The sequence below is a fragment of the Bubalus kerabau genome, chromosome 8 (genome assembly GCF_029407905.1).
Source record: "Bubalus kerabau isolate K-KA32 ecotype Philippines breed swamp buffalo chromosome 8, PCC_UOA_SB_1v2, whole genome shotgun sequence".
Taxonomy (NCBI): Eukaryota; Metazoa; Chordata; class Mammalia; order Artiodactyla; family Bovidae; genus Bubalus; species Bubalus kerabau.
This window is the reverse complement of record NC_073631.1, coordinates 121,893,159-121,916,388: the sequence shown is the minus strand read 5'-3', so window position 1 is coordinate 121,916,388 and position 23,230 is coordinate 121,893,159. Positions and strand designations below refer to the sequence as shown.

At 48.5% G+C, this 23,230-nt stretch overlaps 1 protein-coding gene across 5 annotated transcripts in view; it reads right to left on the bottom strand.

Annotated features, from left to right (window-relative positions):
• UBE3C (ubiquitin protein ligase E3C) overlaps window positions 1–23,230 on the bottom strand; it is a 137,550-nt gene that overhangs the window by 79,837 nt on the left and 34,483 nt on the right. For all 5 annotated transcript variants that reach the window (XM_055591381.1, XM_055591378.1, XM_055591380.1 and 2 more), the window contains exons 6-12: window positions 19,902–20,059; window positions 16,774–16,927; window positions 16,138–16,358; window positions 15,498–15,655; window positions 11,949–12,136; window positions 4,428–4,514; window positions 25–182 (exon numbers count right to left, since the gene is read on the bottom strand). In XM_055591381.1, the coding sequence (XP_055447356.1) occupies window positions 25–182; window positions 4,428–4,514; window positions 11,949–12,136; window positions 15,498–15,655; window positions 16,138–16,358; window positions 16,774–16,927; window positions 19,902–20,059 (1,124 nt within the window). The remainder of the gene's footprint in view (window positions 1–24; window positions 183–4,427; window positions 4,515–11,948; window positions 12,137–15,497; window positions 15,656–16,137; window positions 16,359–16,773; window positions 16,928–19,901; window positions 20,060–23,230) is intronic.

Genomic DNA, 23,230 nt, shown 5'->3' with positions numbered 1-23,230 from the left:
AAATGGATTGCTCAGAATTCTCACCTTCTATGGGGTCTCCGAAGAATTCGTTATCATGTATGGAAATCAGTGAGTGACTGAACAAGGAACTAAACAGGTAGAAGAGTGGGATGATTCTACTAGAATCTTCAAAAGACATAGGTGAGCCCCTTGATATCACCTGAAGCAATGGTACCATAGACCTTGAATTGGGAGAAAGGAGAGAAAAACACAATGGCTGAGTTTGCGGAACAAATTAAGACATGACATCAGACAAATGTAAGCAGGGAAAATAACATTTACATTAGCAATTCAAAGACCTAGAGGAGAGGCAAAGTCACTCTAACAACACAGGTTAATAAATAACGTAAATTAAAGAACAGGACACCAAGCCACCGGTCTCTATTAACATCCCTGCTGCGATTCTCCACCAGATAAAGCTGGTTGTTTGAGAGTGAGCCGAGGCCCCAGGGGTCCCTGAAGGGCAGTCAGGGTCTGCGGCAGCACTCCTCAGGACACACACTCTGCTTCTTACGCTGAACCCCGTCCCCGTCCCCTCTACAAAGGCAGACAGTTCTGGTCTCAGGAAAGGTTTGTCCAGGGGTGTAAACTGAGGAACACTGGAGGCAGTTCACTATTTAGCCCAGAGACGCAGCAGCAGATCATCACGACTTCAGTCCTGGGCCACGCCTCCACTCACCAGACCCACAGCTGCGCTCCCTGGTAGCAGACCCGCGGGCCCGGGGCAGCTCTAGGTGGGCCGGCCCCATTCCTTCCCAAGAGCTGGGGCCCACACCCTACACCCCCACCGAACACGGGCTCACACAGCTTCCCCAGTCTCCAGCGCACACCTATCCAGTCCCGGGCCGGCAGCCTGCGGGCCAGCCGGCTCCCACCTGCCCCATCCCTCCTCCCCTCAGCAGGCGAGGTGCGGCCCTCCAGGGGCTGGCCCTCCAGAGCCGCCACCGTCCCCCGGGAGGCGGGGCTGGAGCTGAGGCCGCTGAGGCGCGTGTGGGCAAGGGGGAGCCACCTGGTGCCAGGTGTCCAGCAGCCCCGCTCAGGGGCCAGCAGGCCAGCTCCAGCGCTCACACAGGGGCCCGGCTGGTGCAAACACAGCCCAGACACGCAGCAGCACTCAGCACAGAGCACCCCGCCGAGGGAAGCCATCCACCCCCAATAAAAGTGCAGCGAGAGCACACACACAGAGGAACAAGCACGACCGTCCTGTCACCTCCCTCATCACCCACAGGGGACAAGAGCAAAAGGCTGTGCGCCCAGAGCAAGGCCAAGCCCTGAGAGACAGGAGCCCCCCGCCACTCACTGCCAAGTAACCCCACCAAGCCCAGTCCTGTGCCATCTGCACAGTAGAAGAAAAAAGGTGCAACACCGTTTGTTTTGCTGAGTGAGTAAAGCTAATGGTTTGTATCTTTTAGCTCCCTCGTCACTAACTGCAGAAGCAAAACAACTGGAAATGCTGCCAAACAACACTGAGGAGAGCACGGACAAGCCGGGCTGCCCAGCTGCCGTGTGGAGGGAGTGTTTCCTGAATCTACGTGCACGACTGACCTGCTTAGCTGTGCCCCTGTTGCCAACACTCGCACTTGAAATCCTCATTGCCCGCCATGCACGTATGTGCCAGGATGCACAAAGCTCTTAACTGCTTCCCAAAAACTAGATGGGGGCAAGCACTCAACGTTAGCTCACTTGTTCTCTTTAACCCCCATGAGGCCAGTTACAGAACAACAGAAAGGTGACTGGCAAGAAGGGCAGTTATGTGCCTGTGGTCTTAACCAACCAGGATGGACATGAATAATGTCTCTCGACTCTCTGCTGACCATTCTTTCTGCCATTAACACCAACTCAAATATTTCTCTGAAAACAGGCCCATCTCAAAGACTTGTTGCTCAGTCGTGTCCAACTCTTTTTGACCCCATGGACTGCAGCACACCAGGCTTCGCTGTCTTTCACTATCTCCTGGAGCTTGGCAAACTCATGTCCATTGACTTGGGGATGCCATCCAATCATCTCATCCTCTGTCATCCCCTTCTGCTCCTGCCCTCAAATGTTCCCAGCATCAGGGTCCATTACAATGAGTTGGCTCTTCGCATCAGGTGGCCCAAGAATTGGAGCTTCAGCTTTAGCATCAGTTTCTCCAATGAATATTCAGGGTTGACTTCTTCTAGGATTGACTGGTTTGAACTCCTCGTGCAAATAAAAAGTCCATAATTTACTACAATGAAAGGAAAAGATACTGACTCGTAACTGGGAGAGCTGGCTGGACCAGTGGCATCAATGAGACGTCAAACAAGCCCTCCCTCCTGCATGCCCCCTCAGAACAAGGGTCTTCAGAGGGGAAGCTCTTTGGCAACTGCACTCGCCCCTGAACTGGCGGAGCTTCTCGTCTTCTCCAGAAGCTCTCAGAGAGTGCACTCCTGTCTACTGTAGTACCACTAGCCGTTGCAGTCAATGTGAAAAGACACGGGCAGGTGTAAACAGTCCCCGCTGAGTTAAAGACAAGGATGAAGCAGGCCAGCCTCGCCGCACAGGCCCAAGACAGGCTAGGCTCTGGCCCCCTCAGCTGCACCTGCACCCCAATCACCGAGGAGCCGGTGCGCCCCGAGACCAAGGGAGGTGGGGGCCGGGAGTCCACACCCGGACACGCGCCCCATTAGCCTCGTGCGTGCCAAAGCTCAGGAGTCCCAGCTGGGTAAGCCCTGCTGCCAAACTACTTTCAAAATACGCTTCGTGCTGTTTTCAGGGGAATCGGGCACTTCATCTGCATTTATTCTGATGATAAACATGATAAGCCACACACCGGGAAGGTGTTACCACACACTGTGAGTTTCTCGTGGGACCTGAATAAACTATACGCGCAAAAGACACACGTTCTCAAATGGGCTTTCTAAGAAATAGTGAGTTTTTAAAAATGTGTGTAACTTCACTGACTTATAACACTGATAATTTAATACAACCAACACCGCCATGACAGAACATTTGCACACACCGTGGCTCCCTCCCCGCGGGAGACCAAGGCCACGAACAAACAGGCCGGCAGCAGGCAGGGCCGGGATGGGACCCTGTTGCTAAGCTAAGATACCTGCAGGGCGATGATAACCTCCTGCCCCAGTGACCCCCAGGCTCTCTTGCCTAAACAAACCTGTTGCTCACCAACGCCAAGGTGGGCACAGCCACCAGAGGCTGAAATACACTCACACAAAGAAACCAGAAACCTCTCACTTTAATTTGAAAATGAAAGGATACAGAAGATTCGTTCTGGACCGGAAGCCACTTCTCCCACGTCTCTACTGCTGCTGCTGTGAGGTCCAGGACCTCGCTGCTCTGAGTTCCATCAGCTGCAGCGCAGTCGCTCAGAACCCCCTCACTCACAAAGATGTGTTAAAATCACACGAAAGCACCTCAGCCTGTACTACGAGCGCCTGCCAGTCCCTCTCTGAGGCTTCCTGGCACAGGGCCGGTGGGGGCCCACCCACAGGCGCTCTTCCACCCTCCACCCTGACGACCTCCAACCCAGACAGCACGGCGCGGGCGGCGGCCACAGAGCAGGGGAGGAGGGCAGCGGGTGGTACCGAGGGCAGCGCCAGGCGCCCAAACTCCAACGGGGCTTCCTGTCTCGGGTCCCTCCTGCCAGAGGCTGTTCTGCGGGGAGGCGGGCGGGCCTCCGGCGGTGACCACTGCAGGCAAGTGGGTGTGGGAAGCCGAGTCTCCGAGAACTGAGCTCACACTTCTCACACTACCGCACAGAGGACGGAGCCCTCACAGAGAAACTCAGCATGGCAACGGCCTCCATCTGCTTACCATGAACGGTTTCTGAGTATCGAATGAATTCTTGATATATTACACACATTGAATAAATATGTACTTTAAAGATTGTAGCCTGCAAGTTACACAAGACTTCATATAAAAAATCAAATTATTTCAACAAAGAGGTTTAGAAACCAATTTTTACAATATTTTGTATGTTTTAATGTTTGTAATGGTGGTAGATTTGCTTCACGTCTGTATCTTCACTATCAAAAGCACAGAAAAGACATGGAGCAAAGAAATGTCAAGTTTCTGGTTTCCACGACATGACCAGGAGTGGTGTGTGTGTGTGTGGCCGCACGGTGCAGCCTCAGGGCCTCAGCTCCCTGGCCAGGGGCCCCCGCACCATCTGCAGCGGTGGCTCGGGGTCTCGACGCCCAGACCTTAGGGAGGCCGACCCGGGTTTAGAAAACAGATGTGCCCTCAGATAAAGCCATACACTTAGTAATATACACAGATTAGGCATCCATTTTTTTGTTTTGTGAAACTGAGACATCTTGACTTTTTTCCCTAATGAAATAAGCTTGGTATAAGCAGTACTTAAAAATACCTCCTTACAGTGCTTTTTATTTGGCGGCCACTTGTCACATCCTTAAGCTCAAGGTGTCAGTCTGTGTAACACCTACCCTGTGATCATCCGCGTTGTCATTGAAGATATGAGAAACCAGAGATGTCTCAGAAACCTGGCATTGAAGGCTAAACTGTAGAGAAGCCTAAAAAGGAATGGGGAAAATAAGTACGAGTTAGCAAATCGTCATCCAATATATTTCTTCATAAAGAGGAAAGTGACAGACGGAAGATAACGTACAACTGAGAAGATATCTGTCCTGACGCCTCCCACGGTGGCTGCTCCCCACAGCTGAGGACACCCCGGGCACCGCGAATGCTGGGGGCCTGTTCTCACTGCTATGGCGCTAAGCTGGCCCCGAGCTGCGCCTGTGAGACCGACCCCAAAGAGAGCTGGGCGTGCGCGTCACACGCGCACCCACTGCGCCGCCCTCAGGACACAGCACAGCACAGCAACGTGTTCCAGTGCTGGGGCCACCACTCATACACAGGGACAGCCACCAACTGACTGTAATGCCTGCCTTTCACACACACACACACACACACACACACGTAAATTGTTTTTTAATGCTAACACGTCAAAATTAATTTAAATCTAAAAATATATTTTAAAGGCTTAAAAAACCCCTCCTGTATAAAATCAGAAGACTAAGGAGCTTTGTGGATACCTAAGTTTAATTTTAAATTAGTTTTACTTACTATACTGCATTTTTGTAATAGGACTTAATTTCTAGTCACATTTTTAGACGGGCAGGACTCACAAATTAAATTTCAAACTTAAGAGACTGATCACACTAATAAAAGGTTTAGGACAGTAGGGAAACGTGGTTTTAAGAAAGGGATGTGATCTGCCTTTAGAATCATCTCAGAAGAACCATGAAGTCGAAGAGCAAAGACTAAGCTGGCTCAGTGAGCACAACTAACGAGGATAGGGCCTTCCTGGTGGAGTCAGAGAGTGCACGAGCAGTGAGCCTGGCACCAAAACTTAAGGATGAAAACAGAATGCTGCATTTTGAAGACCTACATACCATCTAGTCTTACACACTTTTTGTGTGATGCTGAATTTAGCACGGAATCACTGTATTTTCAGGGTGGAAAAGACCTCTGGGATGGTGTTGGACCCGAGTTGTCAAGCGAGCTTCTGACGGAGCAAGCAGCACCCCAAAGGCTCCTGAGGAGCCAGCAGAGGTTGCCCCATCTCCTCAACAGTGAGGCCACCAGCTTGGGGTCTCCTCAGGTCAGCCATTAACAGTAATGGGATGATCTAAGTTAAAGCAGCATGTAACGTGCATCCAGAATTCTCTAGAGTCAGTAACCAGTTGCTGTAAATATTGTTCTGAGTATTTTAACAGACCAAACTTTGCCAAAAGTGTATTAATTTAAATGCCCGTAGTGGAAGAGAAACGAATGGCGTTTAGATAAATAAATCACTCTTCAAGTCCCAAGTTGGTTATTTTCCTACATTCAATCAAAAACATCAGATATATTCCTCAGCACCAGCAGTTTCTAAGTATACAACAGGGGTTACAGAGTCCTGGTTTTAAAAAGTCCAATCGTGTCTTAGCGTGATGCATTTTGAGATGTCCAAATGACATTAAAAGCACATCACTGAGCTTCCCTGGTGGTCCAGTGGGTAAGAATCCACCCACCAACGCAGGGGACGCGGGTTCGATCCCTGGTCCAGGAAGATCCCGTAACAAAGCCCGAGGGCCACAAGCCCTGAGCCTGTGGGCCTAGAGCCTGCGCTCCACGACGAGAGAAGCCACCAGTGAGAAGCCTGGCGCCACAGCGAAGACCCACAAGACAGAGGACGCCCTCTCGCAGCAGCGGAGACCCAGCGCTGCTGAAAGTGAGTGTGTCTAAACATAGAGAACCATTTAAAACTCCGGAAAGCACCAAGGACTCTGCGAAACGGGCCAGAGCTGTGAGTCCTGGGCTGGCAGACTCTAGGCGACCACTCGGCCCGCCACTCTTCAGGTGCCACGCGGCCCCGAGCAGCGTCTGCATCAGAGAACGAGGGGACCCTCCCGCACCGAGGCTAAGGTCTCTTCCAGCTTAAAAACAGGAAGAGTCTGCAGGAGTGAGTCACACCTGCCCTGAGCACACACTTACGCATGGTATCGGCACCACACTGATTCGTTCGGTTGAGAAATTAAAAAATAAGAATGACTGGAATAATGAAAAAACGGTAAGAAGACAAGAGATCAATTAAACAAACCATGGAAGACGATAAAAACAAAGCTATGAAAACCATGACCTTTCAACAGAAAAGAATTCAAGAAGGTTCTGCTTGCCTTATTTGTCCTTAATCAAGAAACCGAGGCCTCTGTGAAAGAATGTACCATCTAGTATAGCGTCACTGATGTGATGTCTTAACTTGGTGTTAGTATAAATCCTGACACTTAGCTCCTCAGAGATCCGAGGAACGACCGCTCTAAGGAGGCACGTCCTCTATTCTTTTTTCTTAACAGCAGCAGCACGAGAGACAAGGTCTTCCGCAGCATTTCACCCATCTTCCCAGAAGTAATGTTAGTATCTTGGAGCAAATCACCCAGACACACCGGACAGAAGTAAACAAAAGTGGGTTCTCCCAACACATCCTCCTCTAACACAGCCTTTCATCCAAGGTTGTAACTAACATCTTTCCACATGAATATACATACGCATTTCAAAAGTTATATTTCAAGTCAACATTCTGAAACAGTGTCTAAATTAATCACTCAACAGGCAATAAAAACACAAATTATTAAACCATTTTCTACACGTTAATGTTATTTGGGCTTGACCGCTAAAAGGCAAGGAAGTGACATATGCTTTACATACACTGGGATATAGTTAAAACTACCCATGAAGCTTTATTCAGCTGAGACAACACTATGTGTTAATTAGTAAAGGGCAACATTTCCAACCCAGGTCATAAATTCAGAGCGGTCTGTCTGCAAGGACGATTTAAGTTATTAAAGAGAACACAGTGGGAGACTCCTGCTCACACACAGGCAGTGAAGGTCACGACAGCAAGGTGTCCTCAGAGACCTCCTCTGTGTGTAAAGGGTCACAGGTAAGAGAAATACGACAGGTCAGCCACCCAAGGACCAGTCCACTCCTGCAGCCACAGGCGCAAATGTGATCTTTGTGTTTTCCTGCCCAAAGGATCACTCTTTTTGCAAAGTCAATACAAAAAAAATATATAAATTTCATCTGTGAGATAGTGCAAGATAAAAAATTAACTCCAATTTCCTTAATGATAATAAAAGTTTTAAAATGAATTTCAGTTTGAGGCAACCTGCTAAAACATCATTCCTTCACAGACAAACCGGGGACTAAGGACAGAAGATCAGCTTCGACATACTGCTGTGCTCTGTCAACGTCCCAGCACCAAAACCACAACCGTTTAGACAGACTGCTCCCTCCCCTGACGACGAGGTTCCTCTCCAGTTCCGTTCAAGAGGAGCAGACTCAAGAAGGGCGCCTTCACTCGTACTACAGTTTACAGTAAGACAGCAGAGGCACTGCTGTGACCTTACGTGACTTCTCGGATAACCCCTTCCCTTGCTTTTCTTACAAGAAAACTTAAAAAAAAAAAAAAATAACACAACTTTTAAATAGGCTTTGTGTATGCTTTTCCAAGTTTACTTGTATTTCCTGTGAAGTGTCAGTCAAAAATGTTTAGAAAATTATAAGATGTTCAAAACTCACTATAAATTATATTCCTAAATTTGACTAAAGCAGGCCTAGTTTATTAGTTTGATATCTCCAACAATAACTGCTGCCAATCCATTTATAAATAAGAGTTCAAGATAGACAATAAAATCATTGTGTACTGAAATGTTAAAAAACTCACAAATTTTATGTGATCTTTGTAACAATACAAGTTATAATAATCAAACAGCTCCTTAAATCTATCACTTATATTGAAAAAATCATTGATAATAAAAGTAAACATGAAATCACAGCCCCCTCCTTCCCGGCAAAAATTGTTTCTCTCTGTAGGTACATTCTCGGTATTGGTTCTAAAATTCTCTAAAAATTTGTTTACAAAAACATGAACAGTGTCGACTACTTCTGGAACGTACACGAAACACGAATTTGTAGTCTTCTCCTCTGAAGTCATTTGCATAATCAATCTATCTCAAATTATTAAAACTATAATCAAGAGCTAAGGAGTGTCCACGACCACATCAGTGGTATTTAGAGAGCAGACAAGGAAACAGTGCACACGACTGCCCAAACCAGTGATGAGCGACGTGAGACACAATCGGGCTGGCTCGTTCTAGTTTCTGGTAAAAAAAATTGAGCACAGGATATAATAAAAACTAATTATAATGGCTTCTGATTTGATATATGAACAAGAAAACTAGAGGAAAATGGTCACATCAACCTTTCTGATCCTTAAAGTGTTAGTCGCTCAGTCGTGTCTGACTCTCTGCGACCCCATGGACTATATAGCCCATCCATCCATCCGTGGGATTCTCCCCATTTCCTTCTCCAGGGGATCTTCCCGACCCAGAGATCAAACCCAGGTCTCCCAAACTGCAGGCAGATTCTTTACCATCTGAGTTACCAGGGAGGCCATGATCCTTAAAACATTATCTTTAAAATGCCATTTCAAAGTCTTTACATGTTAATGAAACAAAAGAGCCCCCAAGAATATGCTTTTCTGCCCACCTTAAGTATAAATCCAAACTCCTTAAAATCAGCTCTCTAAAAGGGAGACCCTACAGTAAAATGAAAGTTTCCCTGGGAGCTGTAGTCACAGGTGAAATCTCAGGATATAATAAACCAGGGGGGTTTCTGAAAGGTGACAGCCTCTGCAGGGCTCTGACGGACACAGCACCCAGGAGGAGGCAGGGAGGCGGCAGCTGTCTTTGGACAGACACTAGCGCAGGTGGAGGGGAGAGGTGTGAAACACCTGGAGGCACAGAGGAGCGCGACGTGAAAGGAAGCCGGGCTGAGGCAGGGACAGCCTTCCACAGCGAGAAACAGAGGAGAGGCAAGCAACGCTGGCTTAGGAGAGGACACCCCACCACAGTCAGCAAAGGAAGGGGAAGACTTCCCGAACAAAAGGATTCACTGGGAGATGTTTAAGCAAGACAACAAAATAGTGAGGGTCGTACTTTGACAATTGAGTCTGGCAACACGTGACATGAAGTTCCCAGCACTCACACACCATGGGGACTGAACGCACACAGGGAATCACTGAGACAGGCGCGAATCTCAGCCTAGATGCCCGGCAGCACTGCCCCGCACAACCGTCTGTGCTGAGGAGCCGGTCCACGTGGGGCTGCCCGTGCCACACAACCAGTGAGTGCCTGCGATGCGGCTGGTGTGCCCGGGGAAGCGGAGGGGCCACGCGTCACTAGCGGCTGCCCTCGGGACACTGCAGCCCCAGCATGACCCCCAGGTTTTGGGGAAGATGCTGAGCTCCACTGCAGGCACTGTGAAAGGAGAGGACAGCCCCGCAAGAGGGCTGAAGTCGAATCTGGGGCTCGGGAAAGCCGTCCGCATGGACAAGACCCCAGAGAATCTACCAAGCAGAAAGGAAAAAAGAAACTGAACACGAAGAGAGAGCAAAGGTTAAGAAACACTGAAACAGACCACGAAGAACCTGCAGAGGGCAGTGAGGAGGAGGAGCCCAGGAGGAAAGGGGACTCAGGCGAGCCCTGCATCTGTCAGGCAACATGCAAACCGGCTCCCAGGACAGGGACATGGCGGAGGGGGAGACCAGGCTCAGGGTCCCGCCACCACGCAGGGAGCCAGGGAGACGGGTGGCAGCGAGCGGGCCCTCCTGCACCATGGACGCCCCCCAGCAGCATGAATCCACCAGTAAAACACCAGACTCCTGCCCGCGAAGCCAGAGGAGAGTCGGCCAGGGGCAAAGCTGAGCGCCTGCGAGCCGCTGTCCTCAGTGGCTGCGAAGTATCCATGTGCAAGGCTCAGTTCTCGAGACACTGGGAGATAGCCGGCCTTCTCCGGCCCCCAGCAAAACCAGTGAATGCCTGCTCACATTCAAAGTTAGTGAATATGTTTTCCGAAAGAAGAACAATTTTTAAATTCAGAAATGTATTCAGATTTCCAAGTTCAATGGTAAGATCTACAGACTTTCATAAAAGGAGATGGAGGTTCATTAACTACTTAATCTTTAAAAATTAAAATAATTCACATAATTCAAAACCCAAAACCCTGTTAAAAAGTATACAGTTCCAAGTCCACTCTCTCCGCCTCCCTCGACCTGCCCCCCCTCCCGACCCCCCCAAAACCAGATGTGATGAATCGTGCCCATGAATCCTTGTGAATGCTCCCAGGTTTCTTTATGCAAATACACATTCTACCTTTCCCACCTTTAACACACAAAACATTATTACTCATTGTTCTGAAACTTCTTTTTTTCACTTAAACATGTATCTTAGAAACCTTTCCATATCAATGTAGAAAGGGCCTCCAAATTCCTTCAGAGTTCCTGACGATCAACGTTAAACAGAAGCTAAAGCCACAAATCCCAGCCCTGAAAATAAGAGGGACTACTATGAGCCTGGGAGGAGCTGAGACCGAGTTATCAGCCTAGACTTTACTAATCATCTTTTAAATACCTTCTTAAAAGCTGAAAGCAGTTAACATCTACAACAGCGAAAATAAGCCTATTTGCTCTTTTACGAGCTATGAAAAACACTCTAAATACTCAGAACCTAATATATTTAAACAATAAATAAAATTCCTAGAGTACTTTCTTAGAGGAAACAGGTGCTGTACTCATAAAACCCAGGCTACGTATAAAGCTCCTCTCTCATTAAACACCTTTTGGAAGCAGTTCTGTAGTAAACCTCAGGCCAGGGCAGTGGTACATCAAGTCCTGTCATTACTGCCCAGAGCAATGGACTTTGAGCTCCAATAAAACCAGCAGCCTGCTTGGGCTGCAGGTCCTCGGATCTCACATCCTGCTCTGATGCAATTAGCCCACAGTGAGCTAATCAACTCACCCAGGACTCACTGCCTCACGACGCCTCACTTCCTCAGACAGTAATAAACACCAGCAAGCCAAGATAGCACCTAATTAGCTAGCTGCACGACTGTTTACAAGGCAGCTGCGGCCGAGCGCTCCCTGCACACAGTTTGTGTCAAAGCATGCTTTCCTAGCCAAAGAAACAGCTCTTCACAAGAGGGGGCTCTGCCAGGCCACCGGGGACGCACGCCCCCACACGCCCGCAGCAGGAGGACCTCAGCCCCGGTGGACCCGCCACGTCCGCTCTCATGTCCTGCCCTGAGCACGTGTCTGCTGAAGTCTGGGAACCTGCTCGGCTATCACTCAAAGCACAGGGAAACGGGAGCTCAAAGTTACCGTCACACCCACCGGCCACAGTTAAACTTCCATGTTTTGTCCTTCAAACGTTCACTTCACTGCTTTGAAAAACAAAAGGATTCCTCAGGTACCAAAAAACCGTCACGGCAATCTGACAGAACGAGCCATGACACAGCCCTCAGAGAAAAGCCCCTGCTGGCTCCCTCACACAGCCCCAGGCAGGCCCGAGCCCCCCACCAGGGCAGCAAGCCCAGGGCACCCGCGCGGCAGGGGGCGCAGCACTCGCCTGGCCCGTGGCACCAAGACGCGGTGCTGCACCATGAGCGTGTGGCAGATGGCCGCCATCAGCGTGAAGGCCTCCTCGCTGGCCGAGTCCCTCCACACCAGGCTCAGCAGCGTGTTGGTCTGCTGCTTCGTGTCCAGCTTCTTCAGACACTCCTCGGCGATGTACAGCACAGACAGCCGCCCATCCTCCTGAAAGGCAGAGAGACCGGTCGGTCAGCCACGTCCTGTCAGAGCTCAGCTCGACTCACATGTGAGAGAGGCATTATGTAAAGGTTATCCGCATCACGAAGAACAACCTCAGCGTCTCTGCTAAGTCGTGCCTCGAAGGGCCCCCACGTCCCCTGCAGGCGCCTGCGGAGCAGGCCCGCGGGCACGCAGCTGCTGGGGGTCTCACAGAGCTCTAGTCCTCACACTGAGAGCAGGGCTCACTTCACAGTGTTCAGACCGCTCTAGACGAAGCACACCTGTGTGAAAACGGATTATCATCTGGCAAAATTTCCACTTTAAATGACTTGAGATATCACAGTTTAAGCAATTATTTAAAAACTTAAGAAAAAAAAACCAAAAGAAATACACAAACCTGTCATTTTGTATCTTAACTTCTCTAGAATATCTGATACACTGACTAAAATCTGAGCTAATACTCAATGAAGTTTACCTATCTGGTGTATTAATGAAACATGTACTTTCCTCATGTGTGTATACACATATATACACATGAGTAAATAAAATATGACTATATATGCAGTCTTGGGTATTGCGGACCGTACTGTTTGGAAACCTGGATGAATGTAACTTCTGTAATCTGTAACAACCTGCTAAATAAACACTGTATGAGAGATGCGTCTCAAACATATGTATCTTCACTTTGTTGTTGCTGTTCAGTCACTCAGGCATGTCTGACTCTTTGTGACCCCATGGACTGCAGCACGCCAGGCTTCCCTGTCCTCATTATCTCCCAGAGTTTGCTCAAACTCATGTCCATTCAGTCGGTGATGGCATCCAGCCATCTAATCCTCTGTCGTCCCCTTCTCCTTTTGCCCTCAATCTTTCCCAGCATCAGGGTCTTTTCCAATGAGTCGGCTCTTTCAAAGTATTGGAGCTTCAGCTTCAGCATCAGTCCTTCCAATGAATATTCAGGACTGATTTCCTTTAAGATGGACTGATTTGAACTTCTTGCAGTCCAAGGGACTCTCAAGAGTCTTCTCCAGCAGCACAGTTCAAAAGCATCAATTCTTTAGCACTCAGCCTTCTTTATGGTCTAACTCTCACGTCTGTATATGACTACTTGAAAAACCAGTAGCTTTGACCAGCAGACCCTTGTCAACAAACTGGTGTCTCTGCTCTTCAACATGCTGTCTCTGTTTGTCATAGCTTTTCTTCCAAGAAGCAAGCGTCTTAATTTCGTGGCTGCAGTCACTGTCTGCAGTGATGTCAGAGCCCAAGAAAATAAAATCTGTCACTGTTTCCACTTTTTCCCCATCTATTTGCTATGAAGTGATGGGACCGGGTGCCATGATGTTCGTTTTCTGAATGTTAGGTTTTGAGCCAGCTTTCTCACTCTCCTCTCTCACCACTCAGGTACCAACTACACTGAGCAGTGGCACACGGCGGAGGCGGCACAGGCATGGCTCCAGATCACCACGACAGAGCCAACATCCAGAGAGCGAGCCGCACGGGCTTCCTAGTCTACCAGTGCCTGCGAAAACTGCGTTTATTCTCTACTGTAGTCCGTTAAGTGCATAATGTGATGGCAATGTCTACTAAAACAATGCACCTATCTTAATTTAAAAATGTTGTATTGCTAAAAATGCTCACCATCATCTGACAACACAGAACTGCCAAAAACCTTTAACGTATAAAAAACAGTAGCTGAGAAGTATAATAAAATGAGGTATGCATACACAGATAGTATTTAAATGTCACAGAGTCTCCAGAAGGTATGAACAAACTGTCTTCTGAAAACAGAAATTTTATCTACTTTTCATTTATCAGATCTTACTTTTTTTTCACCATACGATTCACACATTTTTGCATCTGACTTGTGACAAGATGTAGCAAGAGTTCCAGCACCCACCAAAACCCTCTGTTTTGCCCTTTGTAACGAGCCCTGCCCTGGCCACACTGGCTGTCCCCCATCCTCCTCCTGCTGGGCTGGCTTCCTCTCTGCTAAGGGAGCCTCTGAGCCCTTCCACTCCACCCCCCCATCCCCTTCCCCCCAGCATATTCTCAAGTGTATTTTCCTGGGACTAGACTTGGCACCAACCAAAGAGACATATTCTAAACACAAAAAACAAACCAAAAAACAAAAACCTTAAATCTAGTACAGCCACACCTCAAGGCACTGCAATTGTGTAATTAAGAGAAAAAGACATCAGTGGCAGACTATACCACTTAGGTAAGACAAACAGCGTGTGTGTGACATAAAGCTTTTTATTCCTTGAAAACACACTGGAAACACTGCTAGGTAAGAAGAGGGAGAATGGGAACCTGGAGATAAAATGTGACAATGTACATAAAATGAATTTTAAAGTAAGTCATAATGTTTATCATCTATAAAATCTGTGAAAATAGACAAAAGATGTTCTGCAGTGTTCAAGAGATAGTTAAGAGGAAACGACCTTGCTTTTCTTTTAGGGGCTGGGGAGGAGGAGGAGGAAAGGGCCTGGCTGGGGTTTCTCTGTGGACTGATGAAGACGTTCTAGACTCAGTGGCAGCAGATGCCTAGCTGTGTTCATACACTGAGAAGTCCCTGAATAGTGTATCACTTTAAATGGGCTCATTCTGGGACTTTCCTGGTGGTCCAGTGGTTAGGACTTTGTACTTCCACTGCAGAGGGCACAGATTCAATTCCTGGGCAGGGAACTAAGATCTCACAAGATCCACATGCCGTGAGGCCAAAGAAAACAAAAAAAAAAACAAAAAAATCCCCAAACAGATAGATAAGAATTTATTAAAAAAAAAATAAAAGTGTACATTTTATGGTAAAATGTATGTCAATCAAGCTGTTATTTTTAAAAATTCTTAAAAATAAAAGAGGAGAATAGTGCCTGACACACAGTGAGTGCTCCTCCTGCAAACAGGAGCTTAACCTTCTAACCCAATAGCTTCACTCAAAGAGTCGTGTCCTGAGTAATAACTAAAGTGATACACAGAGAAGCCCTACTTTGCAGTGAAACACCAAACATAAAAACTGCATGTCTCTATGTTGGAAAAGACTTTGATTCTGGCAAAGATTGAAGGCAAAGGGGGAAGGGGGTGACAGAGGATGAAGTGGTTAGATGTCACCACTGACTCAATGGACATGAATCTGAGCAAACTCCGGGAGATGGTGAAGGACAGGGAATCCTGGCCTGCTGCAGTCCATGGGGTCACAAAGAGTTGGACACGACTGAGCAAAAAACTAAACTGATAGACTGTGATCCTATTTCACACTAAAAAGGCAAACGCACATCTAAGTGTGCCCACACATCTGGGCATGGGTGTAAGGAAGAGGCATGGAGACTGCAAGGCGGCGCAGGCGAGGGCGCTCGCACAGCTGGGGGCTCACCGGAGTGCTGGCCGGCCTGTCGGCCTCCTCCCCCTCCTCTTCATCCGAGTCGCTGGCTGCATCCTGGCCGCTTGGGCGGGCGGGCGAGACGGGCAGCTGGGACAGGAGGGCCTGGAGGACTCGCAGGTGCGCCAGCAGCCCGTCCTCGGAGAGCGCGCCTTGGTGAGACAGCCACACCGTTAGTTAGGAGGGGTGAGAAACTGGAGGACGCGGGTGACCACTTCTCCTGACTCTGAGAGGCATTTCTGACCAGGACACACACTGCATTTCTAATATTTCATGTGCAGATGTGTGCACTCAAATATATTAGCGTAAGGTACCAAAACGCTACGACAGGCAACCCAGCAGCTTAGCATAAATGGGGAAAAACAGCCCCACACTCACAGAAATTGGCCCATTCAACTCTAAAATTCTTTTTAATCTGTGTGGCCCTGTTAAATCAGACTTCTTATCCTGCCTTATGACACTATGCCCGGGGACACCGGCCAGGCCACGGCCTTAAGCAAACGCGCTCTTCTGAGGAGCTCCTCCCCCAGAGGCCGTGCTGACAAGGGGACACCCAGCCGGCACCCCACCGGCCCGCTCCCATCTACGCATGCTGCCTCTACGTGAGCTCAGAGGGACACCCTACGTTTCATACCCAAGTAATTGTCACCAACAGTTAAAACAAAGTAGAAGAGCCACGGCGCGCCCCCGCTGGTGGCGGGCCATCTGCCCTCGAGGGACAGCAGCGCAGTCAGGAAGGGCTCGTACGGGAAGACGGTCTGCGCGTCCGCCAGGGCAGGGATGACGAAGTGGAAGATCTGCTCCGTGAAGGGGGCCGCCAGGACCTCCTTCGTGAAGGCTGTAAAAACCTGTTGCCTGATGAAGAAAAATGGAAGCTCGTAATAAAATCAAAACATGCTGTTCACAAAATCATTGATTAAAATCACTGTTCACAAAATAACCTTTTCATCAGACATGTTAAGTTTTTCAGATTAACTAGAGCACCCTAAACTTAATGCTCTAACATTCCTATTAAAAAAAAACAAACTTTGCTATGTTTTTCTATCTTCTGATAGCTACTAGAAAGCAAGAAAATAACCAGGTCACCAGAATTATAAATTTATGTTGGGTGCAGGCCAGATAAAAAAGTACATTTTTCTTTAAACTGAGTCACACTAATAAAGCAAAATTGACTTTCAAGTCTATATTTCAGACAGCATCCTGTGCCAAAGTTATTGTTAGATACAGATCTTCTGAAATTACAAAATCAATAAACTGATTTCATTCTCACCTTGCACCTTCTGGACAGGAGTTGTACGTAAAGTGCAATGGTTTTAAAACATTCTCTAGCAAAATTTTTGCTATAGGAACTCGAGATAAATCAGAATATTCAATACTTGAGGGAAGCTTGCTGTTAATTAACAAATAGAGAGATCTATAATACCCTAAAAGAAAAGAAAAGAAAAACATATTTATAAGTTGTATCAATTTGTATTAAAATATCAATACCCCTCTCTTTTTTTTTTTTACAACAAGGGGAAAAAAAACTTGGCAATTTTTAACTGCTCTTTATAAATCTCCATAGGTCCAAATTAAAGTTAGTTTTTCCTGCAAGTTTTTATCAAGCAAATCTTTTGGTTCCCAAGTAGCTTGAAGTGATGTGTAAAGTCGAGGAACCCACTGCTCAGCACCAACCATGATCAACTACATCCAATCACCTACACCACCTCTCATCTGGGACCAACCAAGACACAATTATTTCCGCACATCATCAAAGGACTCTATTTTCTTAAAATAAATTAATAACAACTTCTTAATACCACAAATACCTATGAGTCATCAGGTCTCCAACTGTCTTTAAACTTTTTTTTAACTAGTTTGCCTGAATCAGGAGCCAAGTAAAAAGCTCACAGTGGGATTTTCAAAAGCTGTCTCCTAGGCATCCTCCAAGTAACCACACCGCTGTGTGGCTGTAGAGACCATCACGCTGACCCAGGACTGCAGGCCCTGACCAGACTCCATCCACAGCTCTGCGCTCCTGGCTGTCACTCCGCGCCTGGACTCTGGCCAGCGGGCTCGCTTGTTTGCCTTCTGACGGGACAAGATGCCCGGGTCCCACCTGCTCATCTCCCAGCCATTCCTCCCGGAACTCAAGTTCCCTTTAAAGAACGGCTCCCTCTGGAGACCACAGTGTGGACAACAAGGGGCTCACGTGTTTTACAGGCGACCTGCGTGAAGCAGACACACGGGCATGGCCCGCCTAAGCCGTGGGAGGGCTCCTCTGCCACCTCTAACATCCCAGGCCACCAGCCCTGCGGGGCTGCGCCCTCTCCTGAGGCAGGACGCGCATCTCCAGCTGTAGTCTGTGAGCACCTCGCCATTCTAAGCACACACGGACACACTCCCCACTTGTTGGGGGCTCCCCACTCTGCACCCGAGGTTCGGCCGCTGAACAGGGCTTCCCTGCAGGGGACCACTAGACCTGCTCCGTGACCACCCCAACCCTAACCTCACAGACACTGCTTAACCAGCAACACTCGACAAGACAGGGAAAGCTCTTCTGCTATAAAACTGAAAATACAGGGCCCTCTCTGGTGGTCTAGTGGTTAAGGACCCACCTGCCAATGCAGGAGACACAGGTTTGATCCCTGGCCCACAGACCCCACATGCCAGGGAGCAACCGAGCCCGTGAGCCACAACTACCAAGCCTGTGCTCTAGAACCCGGGAGCCGTAACCAAAGAAGCCCCTGCAATGAGAGGCCCAAGGACCCAAGTAACTGGAGAGCAGCCCCCCTCGCTGTGGCCAGAGAAAGCCGCTCAGCAAAGAAAGCCCACAATAGTAAAAAGATACTTAAAAATTTTTTTTTTTAAATCTGAAAAAACAAATACATCAAGAAATTTTTAAACATATCAAGAAGAATTTTGAAGTGTCACATTATTCTATCAACGTCACATCTGTGTATACTGAACAGACTGGCACAGGAACAGCGTATAAGCAACAGCTTGGTCGCAGCTCTTAAGAGCTTCAGGCTAAGGCAACCTGGTATACAGTAACACAAACTTATGAATAAACAAGATGTTAAAATGTTGGAGACTAGTGATGTCAGGAAGTGACTTCTCAAAAAAGATGAAACACGGCCATGCCACAGAAGGCGCTGGAAGCAGCACTTTGTGTGTACGATTTCGCAGTGCTGCCTAGTTCAAGACACACTCAGAAATGATGTCTATTCCTTAGTTATCTTCTTCACACTTTTAGAAAGCAAAAGTAAAAACTTTCTATGAAATGCTTAGCCTTAATGTCAATATATACAATAATAGATCAATACAGTGGACTTTAAAATTTCTTCTTTAAAGATCAAATTCTGTAATTTTCAATTTACTTTTAATTAACTCAGTAATTTCCCAAATTTTTCAACAAACTAAGTAGGGTTTCTTTTTTTTTTTAACTAGTCAATCAGTAAGGCTGGATGTATAAGAATTTAGTTTATACAATTTTAATCTTGAGGATTAAATTAGCTAGATTTAACCTAGAGTAATCCATCAAGAAAACAAAAGCAAAATTATGTTTTTATCAGTAACTGTTGCTTCCTGGAATGTCTTTTGATAGCTCCTTTTACGACCAGTAACACACCCATTTTAACGTTAACACTCCTGGAGTCCAGGAGCCCTGCAGCGCCGATACCCCACCTGTGATAACAAGTCAGAGTTTTGCTGCTGTTGCTGACCACATGGTGTGGCCCGTGGGATCTCAGTTCCCCAGCGAGGGGCTGAAGCAGGGCCCCTGGCACTGAAAGCGCAGTCCTAACCACAAGGCCACCACGGACTCCCTGGAGTAAACTCTTGAAAAGGTCTATTTTGCGGTACTCAGCTGTCAGGGAGTCCTAAGAGCCATGTGCACGTCCTCGTCTTTCTGCCAGCGTCACTAAGGCGTCCTCAGAGGACTTTCAGATCGAGTTTATTACACCCGACAGCGCAGACGCTTGAAGACGGGCGTCACCGACTTAATATGAAACGTCAAACAAACTGAGCATCTTCCTCTTCTCTACTGAACCACTTGATTCCCGGGACAGGCTCTCTCCAGGTGGGTCAGCATGTCGCTGTGCTGGAGGCTGCCTGTGCCCAGCACCCGGGCCGCCAAGTTTAGCCATGGCAGCCCAGCCCAGCGAGGCCCAGCACGGCGGGCCCCGGTATCTGCGCCTCGGATGACTAGTTTCCTTCACTTTCAAGCAACAGGGAAGGTTAGAGATTAGATGCATTTCCAAATTCTGAGGGGGTAGAGAAGAGGAGAAATGCTAGAATCTGTGACCCACAAAGGTCCCATCCCAGCCGCAGACTCGCGGTCCCTGCCCTGAAAAGTGCCCTGGCCACTGCCAACTGCTCACAACAGCGCCACCCTCAGTTCTGACACCACCAACTCACCATTCTGAATCATGTAGTGCAAAATTTGTTCAATGACGGACACCACGTAGCTAGCATCTTGTAAAACAGGCAAGTAAGTGTCCTCAGAGGAGAACACCTCCAGCATCCTCATGGGAAGCGCGACATTCAGACTGTCATCGTTACAGCTCCGCAGCAACCTGTAAAAGTGGAAAAGGTGTCCCAGAGGCAGTAGACGGCAAGGGCCACCAAGAGGTCCTCACACTCTCCTCAGTCGGGCATGGGAAGTGCTCGGGCCCCTCTGCTCTAGTCCTACAACTTCCCCGAAAACAGACGGGCCTCAGGAAACAGCCAAGCACCGTGTCACTTGCACTTTGAGTCCTCATTACGAGCCACACAGGATGCTAGCTCCGGGTTGAGAGAGGAACATGCACAGTCGAGGACGGAGGGAGAAGCAGGCAAGGAAATTCAGTGTGGGGAGGGTCTCACCGCGGAGCGCCCCTAACCCACCCGTGCTCCATCTAACCCAACTCAGCTAGGGGGGGTCCTTAAAAGTGCCCACCAGCTCCTTCAAACATGCCTCCTTCAAGATTTCCCATGCCCGAAACATCCCCCAAGAAGACAGCTTAATCTACTTCTGGGCCTAAGTCACCCAGCATTTTAACTAAAGACTCTCATCTCACTATGAGAATTATAGGCAGAAAAGAAGGCTTAGCTGTTACAAAGCTAAGTTTTATTTTCAGAGAAAGCATTTTTAAAAAACCAACTTTATGGAGACATAATTTACGTGTGATGATTTGTACTCATCTAAAGCAGGCAATACAGTGAGTTCATTAAAAAAAACTAAGATCATGGCATCCAGTCCCATCACTTTGAGGCAAATAGGAGAAAAGTGGAAACAGAGGCAAATTTTATTTTCTTGGGTTCAAAGATCACCGCAGATAGCGACTGCGGCCACAAAATTAAGATACTTGCTCCTTGGAAGGAAAGTTGTAACAAACCTAGAGTATTAAAAAGTAGAGATGTTACTTTGCCAACAAAGTTCCATAGAATCAGAAGTACGGTTTTTCCAGTAGTCACGTACAGATGTGAGAACTAGACCATAAAGAAGGCTGAGCACCAAAGAATTGATGCTTTCGAACTGTGGTGCTGGAGAAGACTCCTGAGAGTCCCTTGGAATACCAGGAGATCAAACCAGTCCATCCTAAATTAAATCAACCTTGAATATTCATTGGAAGGACTGATGCTGAAGCTGAAGCTCCAATACTTTGGCCACCTGATGGGAAGAGCTGATTCATTAGAAATGACTCTGATGCTGGGAAAGATTGAAGAGAGGGGGACAAGAGAGGATGAGATGGCTGGATGGCATCACCGACTCGATGGACATGAGTGTGAGCAAGCTCTGGGAGACAGTGAAGGACAGGGAAGCCTGGCGTGCTGCAGTCCTTGGGGTTGCAAAGACTGGGACACGACTGAGGGACTGAACAACAACAGCTGTGAGTTCTGACATCACACCAGCAGACACTGAACACATCTCTGCTCTGCCGCTCGGCCCTCTAGTAAGTTCTCCCTCCACTCTCCCCCAAGCTGTGCTGTCACTAGACTGTCTGCACTTTCTACGGTTTTACACAGTGGGAAATCACACAGAACGTGCACGCCAACGTCTGCAGTCTTCCCTCAGCGGCTCTCTGAGGCTCTCAGCCGGCACTCGCCAACAGCGTGGGCCCTCTACTGCCAGCAGCGCTCCACAGCACGGGAACACCGGGTTTCGGGTACCTGTTCACGTGCTGACGGGGACCTGAGTCATTTCCAGTCTTTTCTTGTTATAAATAAAGCTGTCTGAACATTCAAAGCAGCCTTGTGGACCTGCCTCACTTCTGGGTAAGCTCCTGGGCGAGGAACTACAAGTCACATGGCAGCCGGACATCACAAGGAACCATCAACGTGAGAGGCGGGGCTGAGAGCCCCCGCTGCTCCGTCCCCACCTCACATGGTCCTGACACTTTAAAGGTGTAGCCATTCTAGCAGCCAGACCAGCGTGCTTTACTGTGGTCTGACACGCGATTTCCGTGAACACCTTTTCAGGTGCTCATTGGTCATTAGCCTGTCTCCTTTGCCGTGGGCTGTTTCTTGAGAAAATGAATAACCCATCCTGGGTGCACCCAGGCCCGACCCCAGGCCCTCCAGCCGCACAGCCTCTGCCCATTTCAGGCCGGGCTCCCCAGGCCCGTCTCCCTGCCCCGGGATCCTCACTAAGCAGGCTGTCAGCTTCCCCATGTCACTCTCCAGACACCACCACCTCTCCCATCCGGGCCCGCGTCTGTGCCTGTGCAGAGCGCTTCTCCCTTCTCAACTCCTCTTACAGCCAAGCCAACAAGACCCGGTGCCCATCCTCCATCACAGTTCTCATCACAGGGACCCATGGGCTTACTGCAGGGAAAATCGCCAGACTGTGAAAGAGGGGGGAGGAGGAGACAGGGGGACTGGTGGCCGGCTCAGCTCAGTCACTGGGTTCCCTCCACCCCCGCCTTCCACAGGCTCAACCCCAACTCTGCAGACGTGAGCCTAGAGAAAACTAACAGCAATGCAAATGTTTCCCACACAGAGCCACACAAATTATTCCTGTTCCTGGCAATGCAAAGGGCTCTGTCAGACAGGGAATACAAATTCCCTGAGGCAGGTTCATCTGAATCAGCTGCAACATCTTACTGGTTCCCTCTTTGAGTAACCAGTTAAGTGAAGTCACTGACATATGCTCACACGCGAGTCCTGACTTTACTTAACAGTGAGCATTACCAACTCAACGATCAATTCCGACTGCACTCCCCACGCTGTGCCTGGACTCTCCTGCTCCACCCAGGGCTCCACCTCTCTCGCAGCAGTGACCAGCCTCTGGTTCTCGGTCTACACTTTTCTTGCTCTTAGACAATGCACCTGAATTCCCACGGGGACTGAAAGAGGCGGCGGCACAGGCTCCTTCTCTGGTAACTTGCCTGCACACCTAAAACTCAGCGCCCTGCACGTGGCAGGCAACACAAAACAACTGGCGCTGCTAACAGATCACTGCTTTCATTTTTCTTTCTTAAAATTTCATTCCTCATCTAAGAGAACCAGCTTCCCCAGAGAAAACAGTCCCAGGCTCAGGCTTGCAGGGGAGGTGTTAAGTGAGCCCAAAGTACCGTGGTCCCAGGAGACACGGAGGCTTGAAAGACGGGGTGGGGGGCTTCTGAGAAGAGCTCCCTCCAGCAAGCGCTGAAAGCCAACACGAGGCGGAATGAGCCTGAAGGGAAAGGAGGCAGGGTCCTTTTCACAAACAAGCCAACAAACCAGCACTGAAGAAACAAGACCATTAGAAAAATCAGCACTGAATG